The sequence below is a fragment of the Lithobates pipiens genome, unplaced genomic scaffold, assembly GCF_037356315.1.
Source record: "Lithobates pipiens isolate NorthernLeopardFrog02 unplaced genomic scaffold, aLitPip1_a1.2 Scaffold_28, whole genome shotgun sequence".
Lineage (NCBI taxonomy): Eukaryota > Metazoa > Chordata > Amphibia > Anura > Ranidae > Lithobates > Lithobates pipiens.
Genome location: NW_027507789.1, coordinates 229120190 through 229138618, shown reverse-complemented (window position 1 = coordinate 229138618; position 18429 = coordinate 229120190). Strand labels below are relative to the sequence as shown.

The 18429-nt window shown below is 52.7% G+C and overlaps 1 protein-coding gene across 3 annotated transcripts in view; it reads left to right on the top strand.

The window, feature by feature from the left end:
* The window catches only part of RGS9 (regulator of G protein signaling 9), a 91598-nt gene that overhangs the window by 62227 nt on the left and 10942 nt on the right, over nt 1-18429 (top strand). For 2 of the 3 annotated variants that reach the window (XM_077460666.1, XM_077460668.1), the window contains exons 14-17: nt 1373-1460; nt 4865-5003; nt 5088-5170; nt 13821-13938. In XM_077460666.1, the coding sequence (XP_077316792.1) occupies nt 1373-1460; nt 4865-5003; nt 5088-5170; nt 13821-13938 (428 nt within the window). The remainder of the gene's footprint in view (nt 1-1372; nt 1461-4864; nt 5004-5087; nt 5171-13820; nt 13939-18429) is intronic. The other variant, XM_077460667.1, reaches the window with a different exon arrangement.

Sequence of the window (18429 nt, the reverse complement as noted above, 5' to 3'; positions counted from 1 at the left end):
ATTTAGGGGGCATGTTTGGGGGGTGTATTTAGGGGGCATGTTTGGGGGGTGTATTTAGGGGCGTGTTTGGGGGGAGTGTATTGGGGGGATGGTTTGGGGGGGTGTATTTAGGGGGCATGTTTAGGGGGAGTGTATTTGGGGGTTGGTTTGGGGGGTGTATTTGGGGGATGGTTTGGGGGGGTGTATTTGGGGGATGGTTTGGGGGGTGTATTTAGGGGGCATGTTTGGGGGGAGTGTATTTGGGGGATGGTTTGGAGGGAATTGGGGGGGGTGGTTTAGGGGGGGTGTATTGAGGAAAATTGTTTGGGGGGGTGTATTTAGGGGGCATGTTTGGGGGGATGGTTTGGGGGGGTGTATTTAGAGGGCATGTTTGGGGGGAGTGTATTTGGGGGTTGGTTTGGGGGGGTGTATTTGGGGGATGGTTTGGGGGGGGGTGTATTTAGGGGGCATGTTTGGGGGGAGTGTATTTGGGGGATGGTTTGGAGGGAATTGGGGGGTGGTTTAGGGGGGTGTATTGAGGAAAATTGTTTGGGGGGGTGTATTTAGGGGGCATGTTTGAGGGGAGTGTATTGGGGGGATGGTTTGGGGGGGTGTATTTGGGGGATGGTTTGGGGGGGTGTATTTAGGGGGCATGTTTGGAGGGAGTGTATTTGGGGGATGGTTTGGAGGGAATTGGGGGGGTGGTTTAGGGGGTGTATTGAGGAAAATGGTTTGGGGGGGTGTATTTAGGGGGCATGTTTGGGGGGGTGTATTTGGGGGATGGTTTGGGGGGGTGTATTTAGGGGGCATGTTTGGGGGGGTGTATTTGGGGGATGGTTTGGGGGGGTGTATTTAGGGGGCATGTTTGGGGGGGTGTATTTGGGGGATGGTTTGGGGGGGTGTATTTAGGGGGCATGTTTGGGGGAGTGTATTTGGGGGATGGTTTGGGGGGGTGTATTGAGGAAAATTGTTTGGGGGGTGTATTTAGGGGGCATGTTTGGGGGGGTGTATTTGGGGGATGGTTTGGGGGGGTGTATTTAGGGGGCATGTTTGGGGGAGTGTATTTGGGGGATGGTTTGGGGGGAATTGGGGGGGGGTGGTTTAGGGGGGTGTATTGAGGAAAATTGTTTGGGGGGGTGTATTTAGGGGGCATGTTTGGGGGGTGTATTTGGGGGATGGTTTGGGGGGGGTGTATTTAGGGGGCATGTTTGGGGGAGTGTATTTGGGGGATGGTTTGGGGGGAATTGGGGGGGGTGGTTTAGGGGGGTGTATTGAGGAAAATGGTTTGGGGGGTGTATTTAGGGGCGTGTTTGGGGGGTGTATTTAGGGGGCATGTTTGGGGGGGGTGTATCGGGGGTTCTGATATCTGAAGGTGACTTGTCTCTCCCCCTAGGTGAGAATATGAGCTTCTGGGAGGCTTGTGAGGACCTGAAATATGGTGACCAGTCCAAGGTGAAGGAGAAGGCGGAGGAGATCTACAAGTGAGTGGGGCGGTTGGATCTCTGAGGTCCTGAGATGACTTGTAGAATTTCCCTCATTCACCTGACTCTCATTAGTGATAATCTGGAGGGGGAGGGGACAATTGGTGATTACAGTAACAATAGTCAGTTCGGGTCCAAGAAGGTCCCCTTCACACCTCCGCCTCTAAGGTTCTAAGCACCTTTCCTGATGCTCTTCTGCCCCCAACATCAAGATTCCCATTCTATGGAATGGGGGTGGTTCACACCTGAGGGTTGTGGTGCTTGAAGCTCAAAAAAGTACCTGAGCGCCTCCAGGATAGTCGTTCCCTTTTTGGTCCTTATTGACTTCACTGGGAGAAGATGAAAAACTATCATCAGCGAAAATTAAAAACACTCAAGTCTGAAAAATGCCTAAAATTTGACTATTAATCCTCCTAAACCACTGGAAGACGCGGTGGAAGGCGGTGGAAGAAGTGGTGGAAGGCGTGGAATACGCGGTGGAAGAAGTGGTGGAAGAAGCGGTGGAAGGCGTGGATTGAAGACGCGGTGGAAGACGTGGTGGAAGACGCGGTGGAAGACGCGGTGAAAGAAGTGGTGGAAGACGCGGTGGAAGACGCGGTGGAAGACGCGGTGGAAGACGCGGTGGAAGACGCGGTGGAAGGCGTGGATTGAAGAGGCGGTGGAAGACGCGGTGGAAGGCGTGAATTGAAGACGCGGTGGAAGACGCGGTGGAAGACGTGGTGGAAGACGCGGTGGAAGACGCGGTGGAAGACGCGGTGGAAGGCGGTGGAAGAAGTGGTGGAAGAAGTGGTGGAAGAAGCGGTGGAAGGCGTGGATTGAAGACGTGGTGGAAGACGTGGTGGAAGACGCGGTGAAAGAAGTGGTGGAAGGCGTGGATTGAAGAGGCGGTGGAAGACGCGGTGGAAGGCGTGGATTGAAGAGGCGGTGGAAGAAGCGGTGGAAGAAGCGGTGGAAGACGCGGTGGAAGGCGTGAATTGAAGACGCGGTGGAAGACGCGGTGGAAGACGTGGTGGAAGACGCAGTGGAAGAAGCGGTGGAAGGCGTGGATTGAAGAGGCGGTGGAAGACGCGGTGGAAGGCGTGAATTGAAGACGCGGTGGAAGACGCGGTGGAAGACGCGGTGGAAGACGCGGTGGAAGACGCGGTGGAAGGTGTGGATTGAAGACGCGGTGGAAGAGGCGGTGGAAGACGCGGTGGAAGAAGCGGTGGAAGGCGTGAATTGAAGAGGCGGTGGAAGACGCGGTGGAAGGCGTGAATTGAAGACGCCGTGGAAGACGCGGTGGAAGACGCGGTGGAAGACGCGGTGGAAGGTGTGGATTGAAGACGCGGTGGAAGAGGCGGTGGAAGACGCGGTGGAAGGCGTGAATTGAAGAAGCGGTGGAAGGCGTGGATTGAAGAGGCGGTGGAAGGCGTGGATTGAAGAGGCGGTGGAAGGCGTGGATTGAAGAGGCGGTGGAAGAGGCGGTGGAAGAGGCGGTGGAAGGCGTGGATTGAAGAGGCGGTGGAAGAGGCGGTGGAAGAGGCGGTGGAAGGCGTGGATTGAAGAGGCGGTGGAAGGCGCGGTGGAAGAGGCGGTGGTGGGGAGTGGGGAGCTCGTTTTATAGGGAACTTGTGAAACGCTCAGTGAAGGACATCAGCAAATGCAGCATTGAATAGAATACAGATAAACGTTTCATTGTATTCCATTCTATGACTATAATATGTCACATTATCTTCTGTTATACACAGGGGGGTGGGCGGCACCATCCATAATTCTGATGCCCCTTCCCAGCTTGAGAATTGAAGGTAGGATAAGTAAAAAAGAGGTAGAGAGTGATCTATAGAGAGAGAGGAGACTGTTCTGCAGCTGTGGTCTTGCTCACTGAGCCACTCTCACTCTCATCCCCCCTTGGGCCTGGCCCAGGCTCTCTGCCCGCCCCCCTCCCCCACTGGCCCCGGTCCAGGCTCTCTGCCCCCCCCTGGCCCCGGGCCAGGCTCTCTGCCCCCCCCCGCCCCCGGGCCAGGCTCTCTGCCCCCCCCCGCCCCCGGGCCAGGCTCTCTGCCCCCCCCCGCCCCCGGGCCAGGCTCTCTGCCCCCCCCCCGCCCCCGGGCCAGGCTCTCTGCCCCCCCCGCCCCCGGGCCAGGCTCTCTGCCCCCCCCCCGCCCCCGGGCCAGGCTCTCTGCCCCCCCCCGATCCCGGGCCAGGCTCTCTGCCCCCCTCGACCCCGGGCCAGGCTCTCTGCCCCCCTCGACCCCGGGCCAGGCTCTCTGCCCCCCTCGACCCCGGGCCAGGCTCTCTGCCCCCCTCGGCCCCGGGCCAGGCTCTCTGCCCCCCTCGGCCCCGGGCCAGGCTCTCTGCCCCCCCTCGGCCCCGGGCCAGGCTCTCTGCCCCCCCCCCGGCCCCGGTCCAGGCTCTCTCTGCCCCCCCCCCTGTCCAGGCTCTCTGCCCCTCCCAGCCCTGGTCCAGGCTCTCTGCCCCCCCCTGTCCAGGCTCTCTGCCCCTCCCAGCCCTGGTCCAGGCTCTCTGCCCCCCCCTGTCCAGGCTCTCTGCCCCTCCCAGCCCCGGTCCAAGCTCTCTGCCCCCCGGCTCCAGTCCAGGCTCTCTGCAGTCCATGGCCCAGGCTCTCTGCCCCTCTGCCCCCCTCTGCCCCCCCCGTGCCCGGCCCAGGCTCTGTGCCCCTCTGCCCCCCTGTGCCTGGCCCAGGCTCTCTGCCCACCCCCCGGACCCGGCTCTCTGCCCACCCCCCGGACCCGGCTCTCTGCCCACCCCCCGGACCGTGCCCAGGTTCTCTGCCCACCCCCCGGACCCTGCCCAGGTTCTCTGCCCACCCCCCGGACCCGGCCCAGGCTCTCTGCCCACCCCCGGACCCGGCTCTCTGCCACCTTGGCCGGGCACAGGCTCTCTCTATACAATAATCCTCATTTTTGATTGTCCGCTTCAGCTGAGGAAGGGGCACAGTCCTGTACAGTCCTGCTGCTCAGTAATATCCACCACACGTAATCGTTATCTGTGCCAGGCACCCTCCCCACACACACTGCCCACACACCCTGCCCACACACCCTGCCCACACACCCTGCCCACACACACACCCGGCTCCTCTGGGCTCTCCTCTGGGCCCCATTGGCTGCAGTTCCCCATTGATTAGGTATGTATAATGTGGAGGACTGTGTAGCTGAATCTCTCTGCAAAGTTGCTGCCTCCCCTCCTGATCAAGTATTGATTACCTCCCCAGAGATCAGTGGGGGGAGGGGGATTCATAAAATCTGTGTGGGGCAGCAGAGCGCGGGGTGGGGGGTGGGGGGGGTTTAGATTGGGTGAAAACTAAAGACAAAGGTTTGGGCTTTATAACTGATTGAACAGAGAGGAGTGCGGTGATTGGATATCGGTGGTAGACGAATCTCATGCTTCTCTCTCTCCCATCGCAGACTCTTCCTGGCGCCGGGCGCACGGCGGTGGATTAACATTGACGGTAAAACGATGGACATCACGGTGAAGGGACTGAAGCACCCCCATCGCTATGTGCTGGACGCGGCCCAGACCCACATCTACATGCTGATGAAAAAGGTTTGTCGCTCTTCTGCGGCGGGGTGGGCGTGTCTGGCCCCGCCCCCTGCGCTCATTTTACCATCTTCTCTTGTCTCCTAGTAGGATTCCTACGCTCGCTATCTGAAATCGCCCATCTACAAGGAGATGCTGAACAAGGCCATAGAGCCCCTGGAGACGAAAAAGAGGTGGGTGGCGCTTTGTGCGCGGACTGGCTACGTTCTGACCGTCTGTAACGCGGGAACACGCCCAGTCCGAGGGATTGATCCTATAGGATCTTGTGTTGTCTTGGATGTAGCTCTATCGTAATAATTTCCCCTTTGGGTTTATTAAAGTATTTTGAATCTGAAATAAACAGAAGAGGGCGCCAGCGTCTAAATGTAGTGCATTCTCAGCGCCCTCTTCTGTTTACTTGCTATATGTGCAATAGGTTACTACATTCATCTATAGTGCCTTCCCCAGTTCTTCTTATGGATTTGTCTCACCCAACCCCATTCACAGTACTGATTGAGGGATTGATCCCGCTACCTTTGTAGGGTCAGCGCCGAACGTTTTTGCTCCCATAGGCTTAATTTTTCCCTGGGGATCGGATGGAGGAAGGTTTTTTTTTTTACCAAAACCAAAAATCGATAATATGGCCTCACAAAGGGCAGAAATTACACTTTTATTGGTCAGATGTGTCAGATTTTACTGGGATTTGATTGGTCAGATGATTCCATTCTCCTGGACTAAAGAACACACCCCTCTCATTATCTGCATAAAATACTGTGGAGATGTTCTGTAGTTCGGCAGGGGCCCCGTCCTGTGTGCCGTGTCTGGCAGGGGCCCCGTCCTGTGTGCCGTGTCTGGCAGGGGCCCCGTCCTGTGTGCCGTGTCTGGCAGGGGCCCCGTCCTGTGTGCCGTGTCTGGCAGGGGCCCCGTCCTGTGTGCCGTGTCTGGCAGGGGCCCCGTCCTGTGTGCCGTGTCTGGCAGGTGCCCCGTCCTGTGTGCCGTGTCTGGCAGGTGCCCCGTCCTGTGTGCCGTGTCTGGCAGGTGCCCCGTCCTGTGTGCAGTGTCTGGCAGGTGCCCCGTCCTGTGTGCAGTGTCTGGCAGGTGCCCCGTCCTGTGTGCCGTGTCTGGGAGGGGCCCCGTCCTGTGTGCCGTGTCTGGCAGGGGCCCCCGTCCTGTGTGCCGTGTCTGGTAGGGGCCCCGTCCTGTGTGCCGTGTCTGGTAGGGGCCCCGTCCTGTGTGCCGTGTCTGGTAGGGGCCCCGTCCTGTGTGCCGTGTCTGGTAGGGGCCCCGTCCTGTGTGCCGTGTCTGGTAGGGGCCCCGTCCTGTCTGAGGAATTGTAGTACATTATATTATTATGTTGGAGCTCTTTGGTCAGCTGAAGTTACGCAGAAATATTCTCAGTGCTCTGCTGCCCTCTGATGGCCATTTGTGGCATTGCAGGCAGGTGGTCAGACTGTCCCGAGTGTGTATACCTTTTCTTTCCTCTTCAGCTAATGTGGAAGGTCAAATACCCCCCGGGGCAAATTATACCCAATTTTACCCCATTGGAAGGAAGCGGCATTTCCTGCCGGACCCCAGAAAGACAGTTGGATCATCTCCACCTTCAAAATATCCTAAAACTGTCCTTTATAGATTAAAGTGGTTGTAAACCCTTACAACACACTTTGACCTACAGGTGAGCCTAGATTAAAGCGGGAGTCCGCCGGGACTCCGCGTTTTTTTTTTTTTAAAAGCCAGCAGCTACAAATACTGCAGCTGCTGACTTTTAAAATAGTGACACTTACCCGCCCAGCGCGCCCGCGATGTCGGCACCCGAAGCCGATCGCTAGGTCGTCTGTCGGGTCCTGCCGCCGCCATCTTGGGTATGGGAATCAGGAAGTGGAGCCTTTCGGCTTCATTTCCCGGTTCCCTACTGCACATGCGCGAGCCGCGCGGCGCAATCCGGACGGTCCCCGCTGCCTCTGGGATCTGTGTGTTTCCCAGCAGGCAGCGGGGCACTTGCGGAAAGGGGCGGGCAGTTGCGGAAAGGGGCGTAATCTACGCCCCTTTCCGCAGACAGCTATCCCGGAAGTGGGTGCAGTTACCTGGATTATCCAGGTAACTGCACCCCCCTCCCCCCTGAAAGGTGCCAATTGTGGCGCCGGAGGGGGGGGGGGATTCCGATGAGCGGAAGGTCCACTTTAGGGTGGACCTCCGCTTTAAGGCTTACCTGTAGGTCCAAGCAATATCTCCTAAACCTATATGGTTTAGGAGATATTTGCCCGAAAACGGGCACCGCTGTCTACGGCGCATGCAGGCAGGCGCACTGAGCGCGGCATTCTCAGCGACGGAGCTGCCGCGCGTGTCGGCTCCGGTGCGCATGCGCGGGAGTGACGTCATTGCGACTTCGATGGGGGAATGATGGTGAAGATTACGTTGGGAATGATATTGGAGATGATTTTGGGGATGATGGTGGAGTGGTTGTTGTGAATGATGTTGGGACTGATTTTTTGATTGAAAATGTATACTTTATTTTGCAAGAAAATATACAAAAAACAAAATACTTTGAACAGGGTACATTCCGCTCTGTACTGCGACGCAGCGCATAAAATACACTACATAACAATACATTCCAAACATACAAATAAATTACATTCATCCTGCGGTGTGATGCCTGATGTGTTGTGCAGAGTAATAATACCCCGAAACATCACATCATGCATGACGCCGCATTACCCTGAAAGCATTACCAAAAACCATTACCAAATACATGTCAAGTCATACAGTCTTAGTCAAAGTCAAAATGGCATTTCAATGAGCAACAGGTGTGATGGGGGGGTTGGAGAAGGTGGGGAGGGGAGGGAAAAGAGTTCACAGGCCCGAAGCTTTATTGAACTGCCAAAAAGGGTACATAGTGGTGGGGGGGGGGGGGGGGGAGGGGAAATCTTCAGACCTCCTCTTCCTCCATGTTGTCCATCAGGTGATAGTCTCTGAGCGGACTGTGAATCAGTCTGCGGCAGTCCTCGATGGACATCCTCTTTCTCTGGTGGATGAGGCGCTTTCTGGCGCACCAAACAGCGTCCTTAAAACAACACAGCACCCGCCAGGCACTATCAATGTCCTCTTGTGAGTGAGTCCCACAAAAGAGTCCGTTCAGCACCCCAAAGTGTGTTATAGCCGTCTGTGGCACAAAGTCTTTCAGATCAGGTTGCAGAGCCCTCAACAGGCCCTGTGCAAAGGGACACTCCCAGAAAACATGCAGAGCAGTTTCCTCCTGGATGATGCAAAAGGGGCAGTGTCTGTATCTGCACAGGTCTCACCCCCCTTGGATTGCCATCCATGCCAGATCTTTGTGCCTGTTGGTAAGTCTCTTTAAAGAAACATTCCTCCAGACCACTTTACAAGTGGCTGAAGAGAGGCCTGGAACAGTCTCAACAATGTCCGATGCTCTGATCAACTTGTGGATAGTTTTTGGCTTCCACAAGTCGGGCTTCACTCCATGTAGCCCCCGCTCCTTAATAAACTTGAAAGTATCCAAGTAATACCAAGGAGTGTCCCAGTTGTAGGGGATGGAGCTGTCCCATTTGTCCCATCCAAGGGACCTCCAGAGAGGCAGGAGGAAAAAACGGGACATGGAGTTACCGCCCGAGTCTACAGTTCTGTCCACCAAAGTTCTGCGGATGCAGTTACAGGCAAAGAAGACCCTCAGTAGAGTGGCGATGTCGGGCACGCCCTTACCGCCCTTGAGGGGTTCCTTGAACATAACCGCCCGCTTTACTCTGTCCATTTTGGAGCTCCAGATGAAGTGAAACACTGCCCTGGTGATGGCCTTGCAGGTGTTAACCCGGGGGGGGCCAGGCCTGGGCGAGGTACTGCAACACAGGAGAATCTCGCTGCGGAGTACCAGTGTTTTACCTTCGATGGTGAGTTCTCGGAGGCTCCAAAGTCCAAACTTCTGTCGCATCTTTGCCAGTCTTTCTTCCCAGGACTTCAGGGCTGCGCCCTCTGCTCCAAACCAGACCCCAAGGATTTTGATGAAGTCTGCTTTGACGCTGAAGGGCATGGGTGCAGAAGAAGGCAGGAACCACTTTCCGAAGAGCATGACTTCCGACTTCCCTCAGTTGACTTTTGCCCCTGAATCTTGGCCGAAGTCCTCACACGTCTGGGCGAGTGTGTCGATGGAGTGCCGGTCGGCACAGAACACCGTCACGTCATCCATGTAGAGCGAGCACTTGACCTCCCGTCTGTCCGGTCCTGGTGCGGTGATCCCTCTGATCTCTGGGTTCCGTCTGATGCTTCGGGCGAAGAGCTCTATACAACAGACAAAAAGCAGAGGTGAGAGAGGGCAGCCTTGTCTGACCCCAGACAACACTGGAAAGGGGTCAGTTTTCCAACCGTTCACCAACACCACACTACAAATTTCATTGTACATTACATTTACATATGAACAGAACATTTCCCCAAGACCAAACCTGCGCAGAGCGCTGCACATAAACTCATGGGAGACACGGTCAAAGGCCTTCTCCTGGTCAAGACTGACCAGGGCCGCGTGCACACGGCGGCCATGAATGTACTGGACCGTGTCCCGGACAAGCGCGAGGCTGTCCGCAATCCTGCGACCAGGAATGCCACAAGTCTGATCCGGGTGGATGATCTGTCCGATGACAGATTTCAGCCTGTTGGCCAAAACCTTGGCGAGGATTTTGTAGTCCACGTTCAGAAGAGAGATCGGACGCCAGTTTTTCAGGTCCGATCTCTCCCCCTTGCGCTTATACAAAATCGTGATCATCCCCTCCCTTAGGGTCGGAGGCATTCTGCCCTCCACCACCATCTCCTCGTACAGCTCGAGCAGGTCCGGGCCTACGAGATCCCACAGCGTTACATAAAGTTCAACTGGGAGACCATCGCAGCCCGGGGTCCTGCCTTGCCTAAAGGATTTAGCGGCAGAGTGCAGCTCCTCCAACACCAAGGGGGCGTTGACGTCCGACGAACCTGCAGGATCAATTTAGTTAGAGATACCTGACAGGAACCTGTCGGCTGCCTGTGTGTCTGTTGTTTTCGGGGAGTAGAGGTTGGTGTAGTAGTCGCTGACCACTTGCATCACAGCCTCCTTTCCCTTCTGGAGTGTTCCGGTCTCGTCACGCAGCTCAGACAAGGGTGTGTGTCCTGAGTGGAGTTTCCTGAAAAAGAAAGAATTACACTTCTCACCTTTCTCAAGGTTCTCCACCTTGGCACGGAAGACAATGTGCCTGGATTCTTCCTCAAAGTGCCCTTTCAGGCTCTTCTTGGTGTCCTCCAGGTCCTGCCTAACGTCCCAGCCACAGTGGTGAAGGTCCTGCAGGGACTGCAACTGACGTTGCAGTCTCCTGAGTTCCTTCTTCCTGGCACACACTTGCTGGGGTCCCCTTGCCTGAAAGAAGCTGCGTAGCTTGACCTTCACAAACTCCCACCAGTCACTTACCCTTCCGAAGAATCGCTTTTCCTCCGTCCAGGTGGCATAGGCCTCCCGGAGTTCCCCCATCAGTTCCTCATTTTCCAGCAGGGTGCTATTCAGCTTCCAGGAGCCTGGTCCGCGGGCAAAGCCCTCGCCCAGGTCGCCCCGAAAGTGAATAGCCCTGTGGTCAGAGAAAAAGCAGGGGATCATGGAGAAATCGCGATGCTTGACTGCTCTTGAAGTGAGCACGAAGTCAATCCTGGAACGCACTGATCCATCGGGACGGCACCATGAGTAGTTCACGGTACCTTTCCCTATGGATCCCACGGCGTCCTGCAGGGAAGCCTCCGAGATCATCTCCTTGAGCAGCCTGGATGTAGCATCAAGTTTTGCATACATGCTGGAGCTGCGCCCGTCCTCCTCTATCGGACAGTTAAAATCACCGCCGATTACTACTGCCCTGGTGGTGACGAGTTGGGTCCGCAGGGTCTGGAAAAGTTCCAGCCGCTCACTCTTATCTGGGGGGGCGTACACGTTGATGAGCCTAATTGGCTCTCCCACCCACGAGCCGTCTATGACCAGAAGACGGCCACAGACTAGCTCATGGATGGAGTCAACCGCGAAGCGCCCACCCCTGACAAGAATGGCTACAACTGCAGACTTACAATCGCCACCCCCGGACCAGTAGGAGGGACCGAGGGTCCACTGGGAGGTCAGATGGGTGTACCTCCTCAGAGGAGAAAGTGCGCACTCCTGGAGCATGTAGACATCAGAGATCTCTGCCATAATGAAAAAGGGTATGAGGTCTAGTCAGCAAGGGACCGAACTTACCTCCCCGGAGGGGGGTCTTCCATTGCCTCCTCTGCTTGTCCTGTTTTCTGCTCAGACAGGCCGAGCTCCTCCAGGACAGCATCCATCATTGTCTGGGTGATGGTGACATGGAGGTCGGAGGGGAGGTCAGGCTCAGGGACGGCCATGACCTCCACCTCCCCCCCCCACGTCCTTATCCTCCTCCCTCGCTGACTCGAGGTCCTCCACTATTGGCTCTGGTCCCTCGCTTTCACGCTGGTCGCCAGTGGGCCTTTTAGTGGAGGAAGCGGGTTCCTCTGCTGTTGGACTCCTAGGCTTCCGTTTCTGGCTTCCTGAGGGTCCACTGGTGGGGGTGGAAGGGAGGGTGGGGAAGTCCTCCAGGGAGGACAGGTCCGGGGTGGGTGGGGGAAGGGTGGGGGGGTCTCCTCCAGCACAGAGGTGGTGGGTGGGGGGGTGCTGGAGACAGGGGTTGGGGCAGGGGCTGTGGCCTGGGTGGGCTTACCAGTCTTCTTCTGTGGTTCTTTTTCCGGCTGCTTCTTCCCGGTGCTGGCGGATGGCTTGCCCTGGATCAGGACGCCAGCGTAGGACCGGGACCGCTGGGGGCAGTGTTTAAACACGTGCTCAGCCGCTCCGCAGAGGTTGCAGGCTTTGGACCTCGGACAATGCTTGGTCTCGTGGCCTGTGACCCTACAGAACCTGCAAGCAAGTTCTTTGCAGTCCTTCCCCATGTGTCCGGTGTTGCTACACCTGTTGCAGGTGAAGGGTATACCGGGGTAGAAAAGGATGCCTGCGGAGTTGCCCAGGGAGAAGCATGGCTGCAGGTGCAGGATGTCCCCCGAAGGGTCCTTCCTGAACTTGCAGAGTACTGACCACTTACCTATCCAGAAGTCGTTGGCATCGAGGATTCGGACGGGGTCCTTCACCACGGTGCAGAACCTCTGGAGGTAAGAGGCTATGTCCTTACCTGAGGTATGGGGGTTCCTCATGTCACCGTCACCCACTTCTCGTCCCGTGTTATGGGGCAGTTCGCAGCGAACTTACAAAAGGGGGATTCGGGACCACTCGCCTTTACCATATCCCAGTACCTTCTGCAGACCTGGAACGACACAAAAGTTATAAAGAATATACCTCTTGTGAAGGCCTGTACCGAAAGCGTTTCCGCTTTGCTGAACCCCTGCTCCAGGATCATCTTCTTTCCGAAGATCTCCGGGGTCATGTCGGGGACCCTTCCGTCCACCTCCTTCAGCTGTAGCACGACCGTCTGCTTCATCCAAGGCTCCAGGGTAGGGAGCCCGTCTGCAGGGGGGGAAGGCTTGGCTGGATTCGGCTGGCTAACACCGGCCGGGTTGGGGGTGGATGTTGAGGCCGCGACATCCTCGGGGGTCTCGGAGGAAGTGGCTGGAGCGGGGGTTCCTCTTGTTCTTTCCGGTCTTCCCGGTCTTTTTCTCGCTCTTCCCCATCGTCTTGGAGATGGAAGTCGCTTCAGGTGTTCTTTCGGCGGCTTCCTTCTGGTTTCCTCAACGTCTTCGCTCTGAAGGCTCTTGCATCTACTGCCCGGAGGTAGTAATGCGGAGGAGGGGGGGGAGGAGGGAAGACCGCAATCTCGTTCCTTGTGGGGGCCAAGCCTCTGGCCCAATAGCAGCAAGTAGGTGAAGCTGAATTTAATCAACAATCCTACAAGGCCGAGCAGAGGGTACCCCACAAGGACCTAATGGCTTGGATAGATACAAGTGGTTCTCAACGTCCTAACTGTGAAGCAGAGACACCCCTAAGGGCTATAGTCCATACTTCACTTGATCTTAGCCAAAAGGCAGAGAAGCGAGGGACCGATGGTGGAGATGATGGTGGAGATGACGTTGGGAATGATGGTGGAGATGACGTTGGGAATGATGGTGGAGATGACGTTGGGAATGATGGTGGAGATGACGTTGGGACTGATGGTGGAGATGACGTTGGGAATGATGGTGGAGATGACGTTGGGAATGATGGTGGAGATGACGTTGGGACTGATGGTGGAGATGACGTTGGGACTGATGGTGGAGATGACGTTGGGAATGATATTGGCGATGATTTTGGGGATGTTGGGACTGATGGTGGAGAGGTTGTTGCGAATGATGTTGGGACTGATGGTGGAGATGACGTTGGGAATGATGGGGGAGATGACGTTGGGAATGATGGTGGAGATGACGTTGGGAATGATGGGGGAGATGACGTTGGGAATGATGGGGGAGATGACGTTGGGAATGATGGGGGAGATGACGTTGGGAATGATGGTGGAGATGACGTTGGGAATGATGGTGGAGATGACGTTGGGAATGATGGTGGAGATGACGTTGGGAATGATGGGGGAGATGACGTTGGGAATGATGGTGGAGATGACGTTGGGAATGATGGTGGAGATGACGTTGGGAATGATATTGGAGATGATATTTTGGTTGTTATTCTCTCACTGTTATAATAAACCGACCAATAAAATGATAGACGATCGTTTCTTTGTAGGTGGGGCAAACGTACAAAATCAATCATTCTTGTCTTGTATATTGTGGGGTGTCGGGATTGGTTCATGGAGATTTGTAAAGTTACTGACGGGTCCGATTGAATAAAATGTCCCATTTGTTCCACAGCAGTAATTTCCCGTTCATGCGGAGACATCGGCGGTCCAGCCCCAGCCCGGTGATCCTGCGGCAGCTTGAGGAAGAGGCCAAAGCCAAAGAGGCAGCCAACACCGTGGACATCACGCAGGTCATGAGCAAACTAGACCGCAGGAATCAGCCAAACCAGGCGGCTCCAAAGGCCACCTAAACTCGGGGGCCCCATAAATATCACGGTGACATCCCATGTAGTTTCAGAGAGAGAGGGAAAAACGTAGAGAAGGTCTAGAAATGGAAAGACTTCTACAGTTCTAGAACTCGCCACTAGAGGGCGCCATGGCTTCACCTTTCTAGGACAGGCTGTTAGAGTGTAGAGATAGGAGAGGAAACTTCCAAGTTATCACATTTCTTATTCCACAAAAACTCCGCTCAGCAAATCACAGCGCAATATACCTGTCATGTCTCCCGACCACTGCACATCACAGCACAGTCCTCCAGCAGTGCAGAGTATTACAGGAGAGGAGAGTTATAGAGGAAGGAGCAGAGTCCTCCAGCAGAGTATTTCAGGAGAGGAGAGTTATAGAGGAAGGAGCAGAGTCCTCCAGGAGAGGAGAGTTATAGAAGAAGGAGAGCAGTCATCCAGCAGTGCAGAGTATTTCAGGAGAGGAGAGTTATAGAGGAAGGAGCAGAGTCCCCCAGCAGTGCAGAGTATTACAGGAGGGGAGAGTTATAGAGGAAGGAGAGCAGTCCTCCAGCAGTGCAGATTATTTCAGGAGAGGAGAGTTATAGAGGAAGGAGCAGAGTATTTCAGGAGAGGACAGTTATAGAGGAAGGAGCAGAGTCCTCCAGCAGTGCAGAGTATTACAGGAGAGGAGAGTTATAGAGGAAGGAGAGGAGTCCTCCAGCAGAGTATTTCAGGAGAAGAGAGTTATAGAGGAAGGAGCAGAGTCCTCCAGCAGTGCAGAGTATTTCAGGAGAGGAGGGTTATAGAGGAAGGAGCAGAGTCCTCCAGCAGTGCAGAGTATTACAGGAGAGGAGAGTTATAGAGGAAGGAGAGGAGTCCTCCAGCAGAGTATTTCAGGAGAAGAGAGTTATAGAGGAAGGAGCAGAGTATTTCAGGAGAGGAGGGTTATAGAGGAAGGAGCAGAGTCCTCCAGCAGTGCAGAGTATTTCAGGAGAGGAGGGTTATAGAGGAAGGAGCAGAGTCCTCCAGCAGTGCAGAGTATTTCAGGAGAGGAGATTTATAGAGGAAGGAGCAGAGTATTTCAGGAGAGGAGAGTTATAGAGGAAGGAGCAGAGTCCTCCAGCAGAGTATTTCAGGAGAGGAGAGTTATAGAAGAAGGAGCAGAGTCCTCCAGCAGTGCAGAGTATTTCAGAAGAGGAGAGTTATGGAGGAAGGAGCAGAGTATTTCAGGAGAGGAGAGTTATGGAGGAAGGAGCAGAGTCCTCCAGCAGAGTATTTCAGGAGAGGAGAGTTAAAGAGAAAGGAGCAGAGTCCTCCAGCAGAGTATTTCAGGAGAGGAGAGTTATAGAGGAAGGAGCAGAGTCCTCCAGCAGAGTATTTCAGGAGAGGAGGGTTATAGAGGAAGGAGCAGAGTCCTCCAGCAGTGCAGAGTATTTCAGGAGAGGAGAGTTATAGAGGAAGGAGCAGAGTCCTCCAGCAGTGCAGAGTATTTCAGGAGAGGAGGGTTATAGAGGAAGGAGCAGAGTCCTCCAGCAGTGCAGAGTATTTCAGGAGAGGAGGGTTATAGAGGAAGGAGAGGAGTCCTCCAGCAGAGCAATAATCCAGGTTTATGTGGACAGGCAGGAGAAATTTGTACAGACAATTTACAAGTAAAATACGTTAACAGAAATCCGACACTTTTCAGGCTTCTAGAAACCTCTTCATCGGGGTTATACAGAATGATAAAAAATACATTTATAGAAAAGAATAAACAAAATGTACAACATGAATGGATAAAAAATAATACATTGAAATTACAGAATAATGAAAAAAAACATTTATAGTAAAGAATAGAAAAGAATACAAAAAAAAAACACTTTTATACGGAAGAATAGAATAGAGATTTATTATATGAAGTAATAATCAACGTTCATAACAAAAACATTCATAGTGAAGAATAATGAAATGATAGAAAGTGATACATTTATAGAATTTGTATCCCTGATGAAGGGAAGTTTCTCTGTTTTGTCGTCTTATAAACCATAAAGTGTTTTTTTTTTTTTCCATTTGAAATGTCAGTTCAGATTTCTTCTGAAGCTCCACACAAAGCCGGACATCCCGGTATAAACTCGACCCCCCCCCCGCCCCCCCCCAACTTCCTCATCTGAAGAAGAGGCTGTGCCCGGAGTTGTTCTTTATTGATAAAATATGTCCGCTCTTTCATCTGTCACCTTATTTAATTCCTGTTACATTTATACAGTAAAACCTCGGATTGTGAGCAGAATTTGTTCCAGGAACACGCTTGTAATCCAAAGCACTCGTATATCAAAGCGAATTTCCCCATAAGAAATAATAGAAACTCTGATGATTCGTTCCACAACCGTTTATTTATAAGTCCTTCAGTTTATAGTCCCATATAAAACGATTATAGCGATGTGATTGGTTGTGTGACCATAAAATTTCCATCTATAAATGGAATCCTCCACAAGGGGATTACAAGCAAAATCCAACAGGAGCTCCAGAGTATAAAAGAGAAGAGAGGGCGCCTCTAAGTGTAGCACTATGGTTGGTTACATTTAATGAAGGTCCAACATTTGGCAACTCACATGGTTGATGATTAAGAGGCACATCTAAGGATGCAGACATCCGGGGTAAAGCTGTCCACATAGACCGTCCAACAAACGCCGGCTCTCACCGATGTCAGTCTGCAATTGTGACCGGGAAGACTCCCCCGCAGTAGAGGCTTGAAGCGCTCGTGGAGCGTAGGGTGGTCAGGATGACTTTGATAGCGGGGGACGGTCTATGTGGACAGCTTTACCCCAGACGTCTGCATACTTACATCTGCCTCTTTTAATCATCAACCATGTGAGTTGCTAAATGTTGTACCTTCATTGTAACCATATTGCTACACTTAGAGGCGCCCTCTCTTCTCTTTTAGGCCCCATTCACACCAGAGCGTTTTATGGCTTGAAGCCCGAGGCTACAAAACGCTGGAGGGGAAAAAAATCAATTATTCTCTATGGAGACGGTTCACATCTCCACTCCAAAACGCCTGAAGCGCAAACAAGTTCTGGAACCTTTTTTTTTTTTTTTTTTTATTTCTTTTATTTTTTTTTAGGCAGATTTTGGCGACAAAACACAGCAAAAAACGCTGCGAAATCGTGGTAAAATCGTGCAAATTTTTCTACGCTCAGGTGTGAATGGGGCCTTATACTCAGTTGTGACGTGACACTACTCTTATATCAAGACATCGCTTGTATATCAAGTCAAAATTTATTAAAACATTTTGCTTGTCTTGCAAAATGCTCTCAAACCAAGGTTTTACTGTAGTCTCTAATTTTCTGTATTTTATATTGGTGATGGCTCCGCCCTCTCCATGACATCACTGTCTTTTCTGTTGCACACAATGGAGAAGAATATAAATGTATCAGAAAAGAAAAGACCGTGACAATATGGAGAGGGCGGAGTCACCAACAATAAAAGACATACGCTTGGAGAGGAATATAAATGTATTTAAATTGGGGTGACTCCGCCCTCTCCACGGCATGGCTATTTTTTTTTTTGTTCTATTTATATTCTTCTCCAATTTTATGCATTTTATTAGCAGTGACTCCGCCCTCTCCATTACATCGCTGTCTTTTCTGTTAGCTATATTCTTCTCCGTTGTATGTATTTATATTGGTGATGACTCCGCCCTTTCCATGACATCACTGTCTTTTCTGTTACACTTCTAGTTTTCACAGTTATATGTATTTATATTGGTGGTGGTTTCTCGATCTCCATGACATCACTGTCTTTTCTGTTACACACAATGGAGAATATAAATGTATCAGAAAAGACCGTGACGTCATGGAGAGGGCGGAGTCACCAACAATAAAATACATAAAATTGGAGAAGAATATAAATGTATTTATATTGGGGTAACTCCACCCTCTCCATGACATCACTATCTTATTTTTTATTTTTTTTTCCAGTTATATTCTTCTCCAATTTTATGTATTTTATTAGTAGTGACTCCGCCCTCTCCATGACATCACTGTCTTTTCTGTTGCACACAATGGAGAAGAATATAAATGTATCAGAAAAGTCAGTGACGTCATGTAGAGGGCGGAGTCGCCACCAATATAAATACATTCAACTGAAAGAAATATAAATGTAACAGAAAGGAAAGTGATATCATGGAGAGGGCGGAGTCACTAACAATAAAAGACTTAAAATTGGAGAAGAATATAAATGTATTTAAATTGGGGTAACTCCGCCCTCTCCACGACATCACTATCTTTTTTTTTTTTTTTTCCATTTTCTATTATTCTCCAATTTTATATATTATATTAGCAGTGACTCCACCCTATTTTTAGTGGTGCTTTATCTTAACTTTTGTGGCGCTCTTCGGCCGCTAGCGGAGTGCTTTTACCCCCCGTTAGGAGCTGAGAAAGGGTTAAAACCACTGCAAAGCGCTGCTTCAGCAGCGCTATGCCG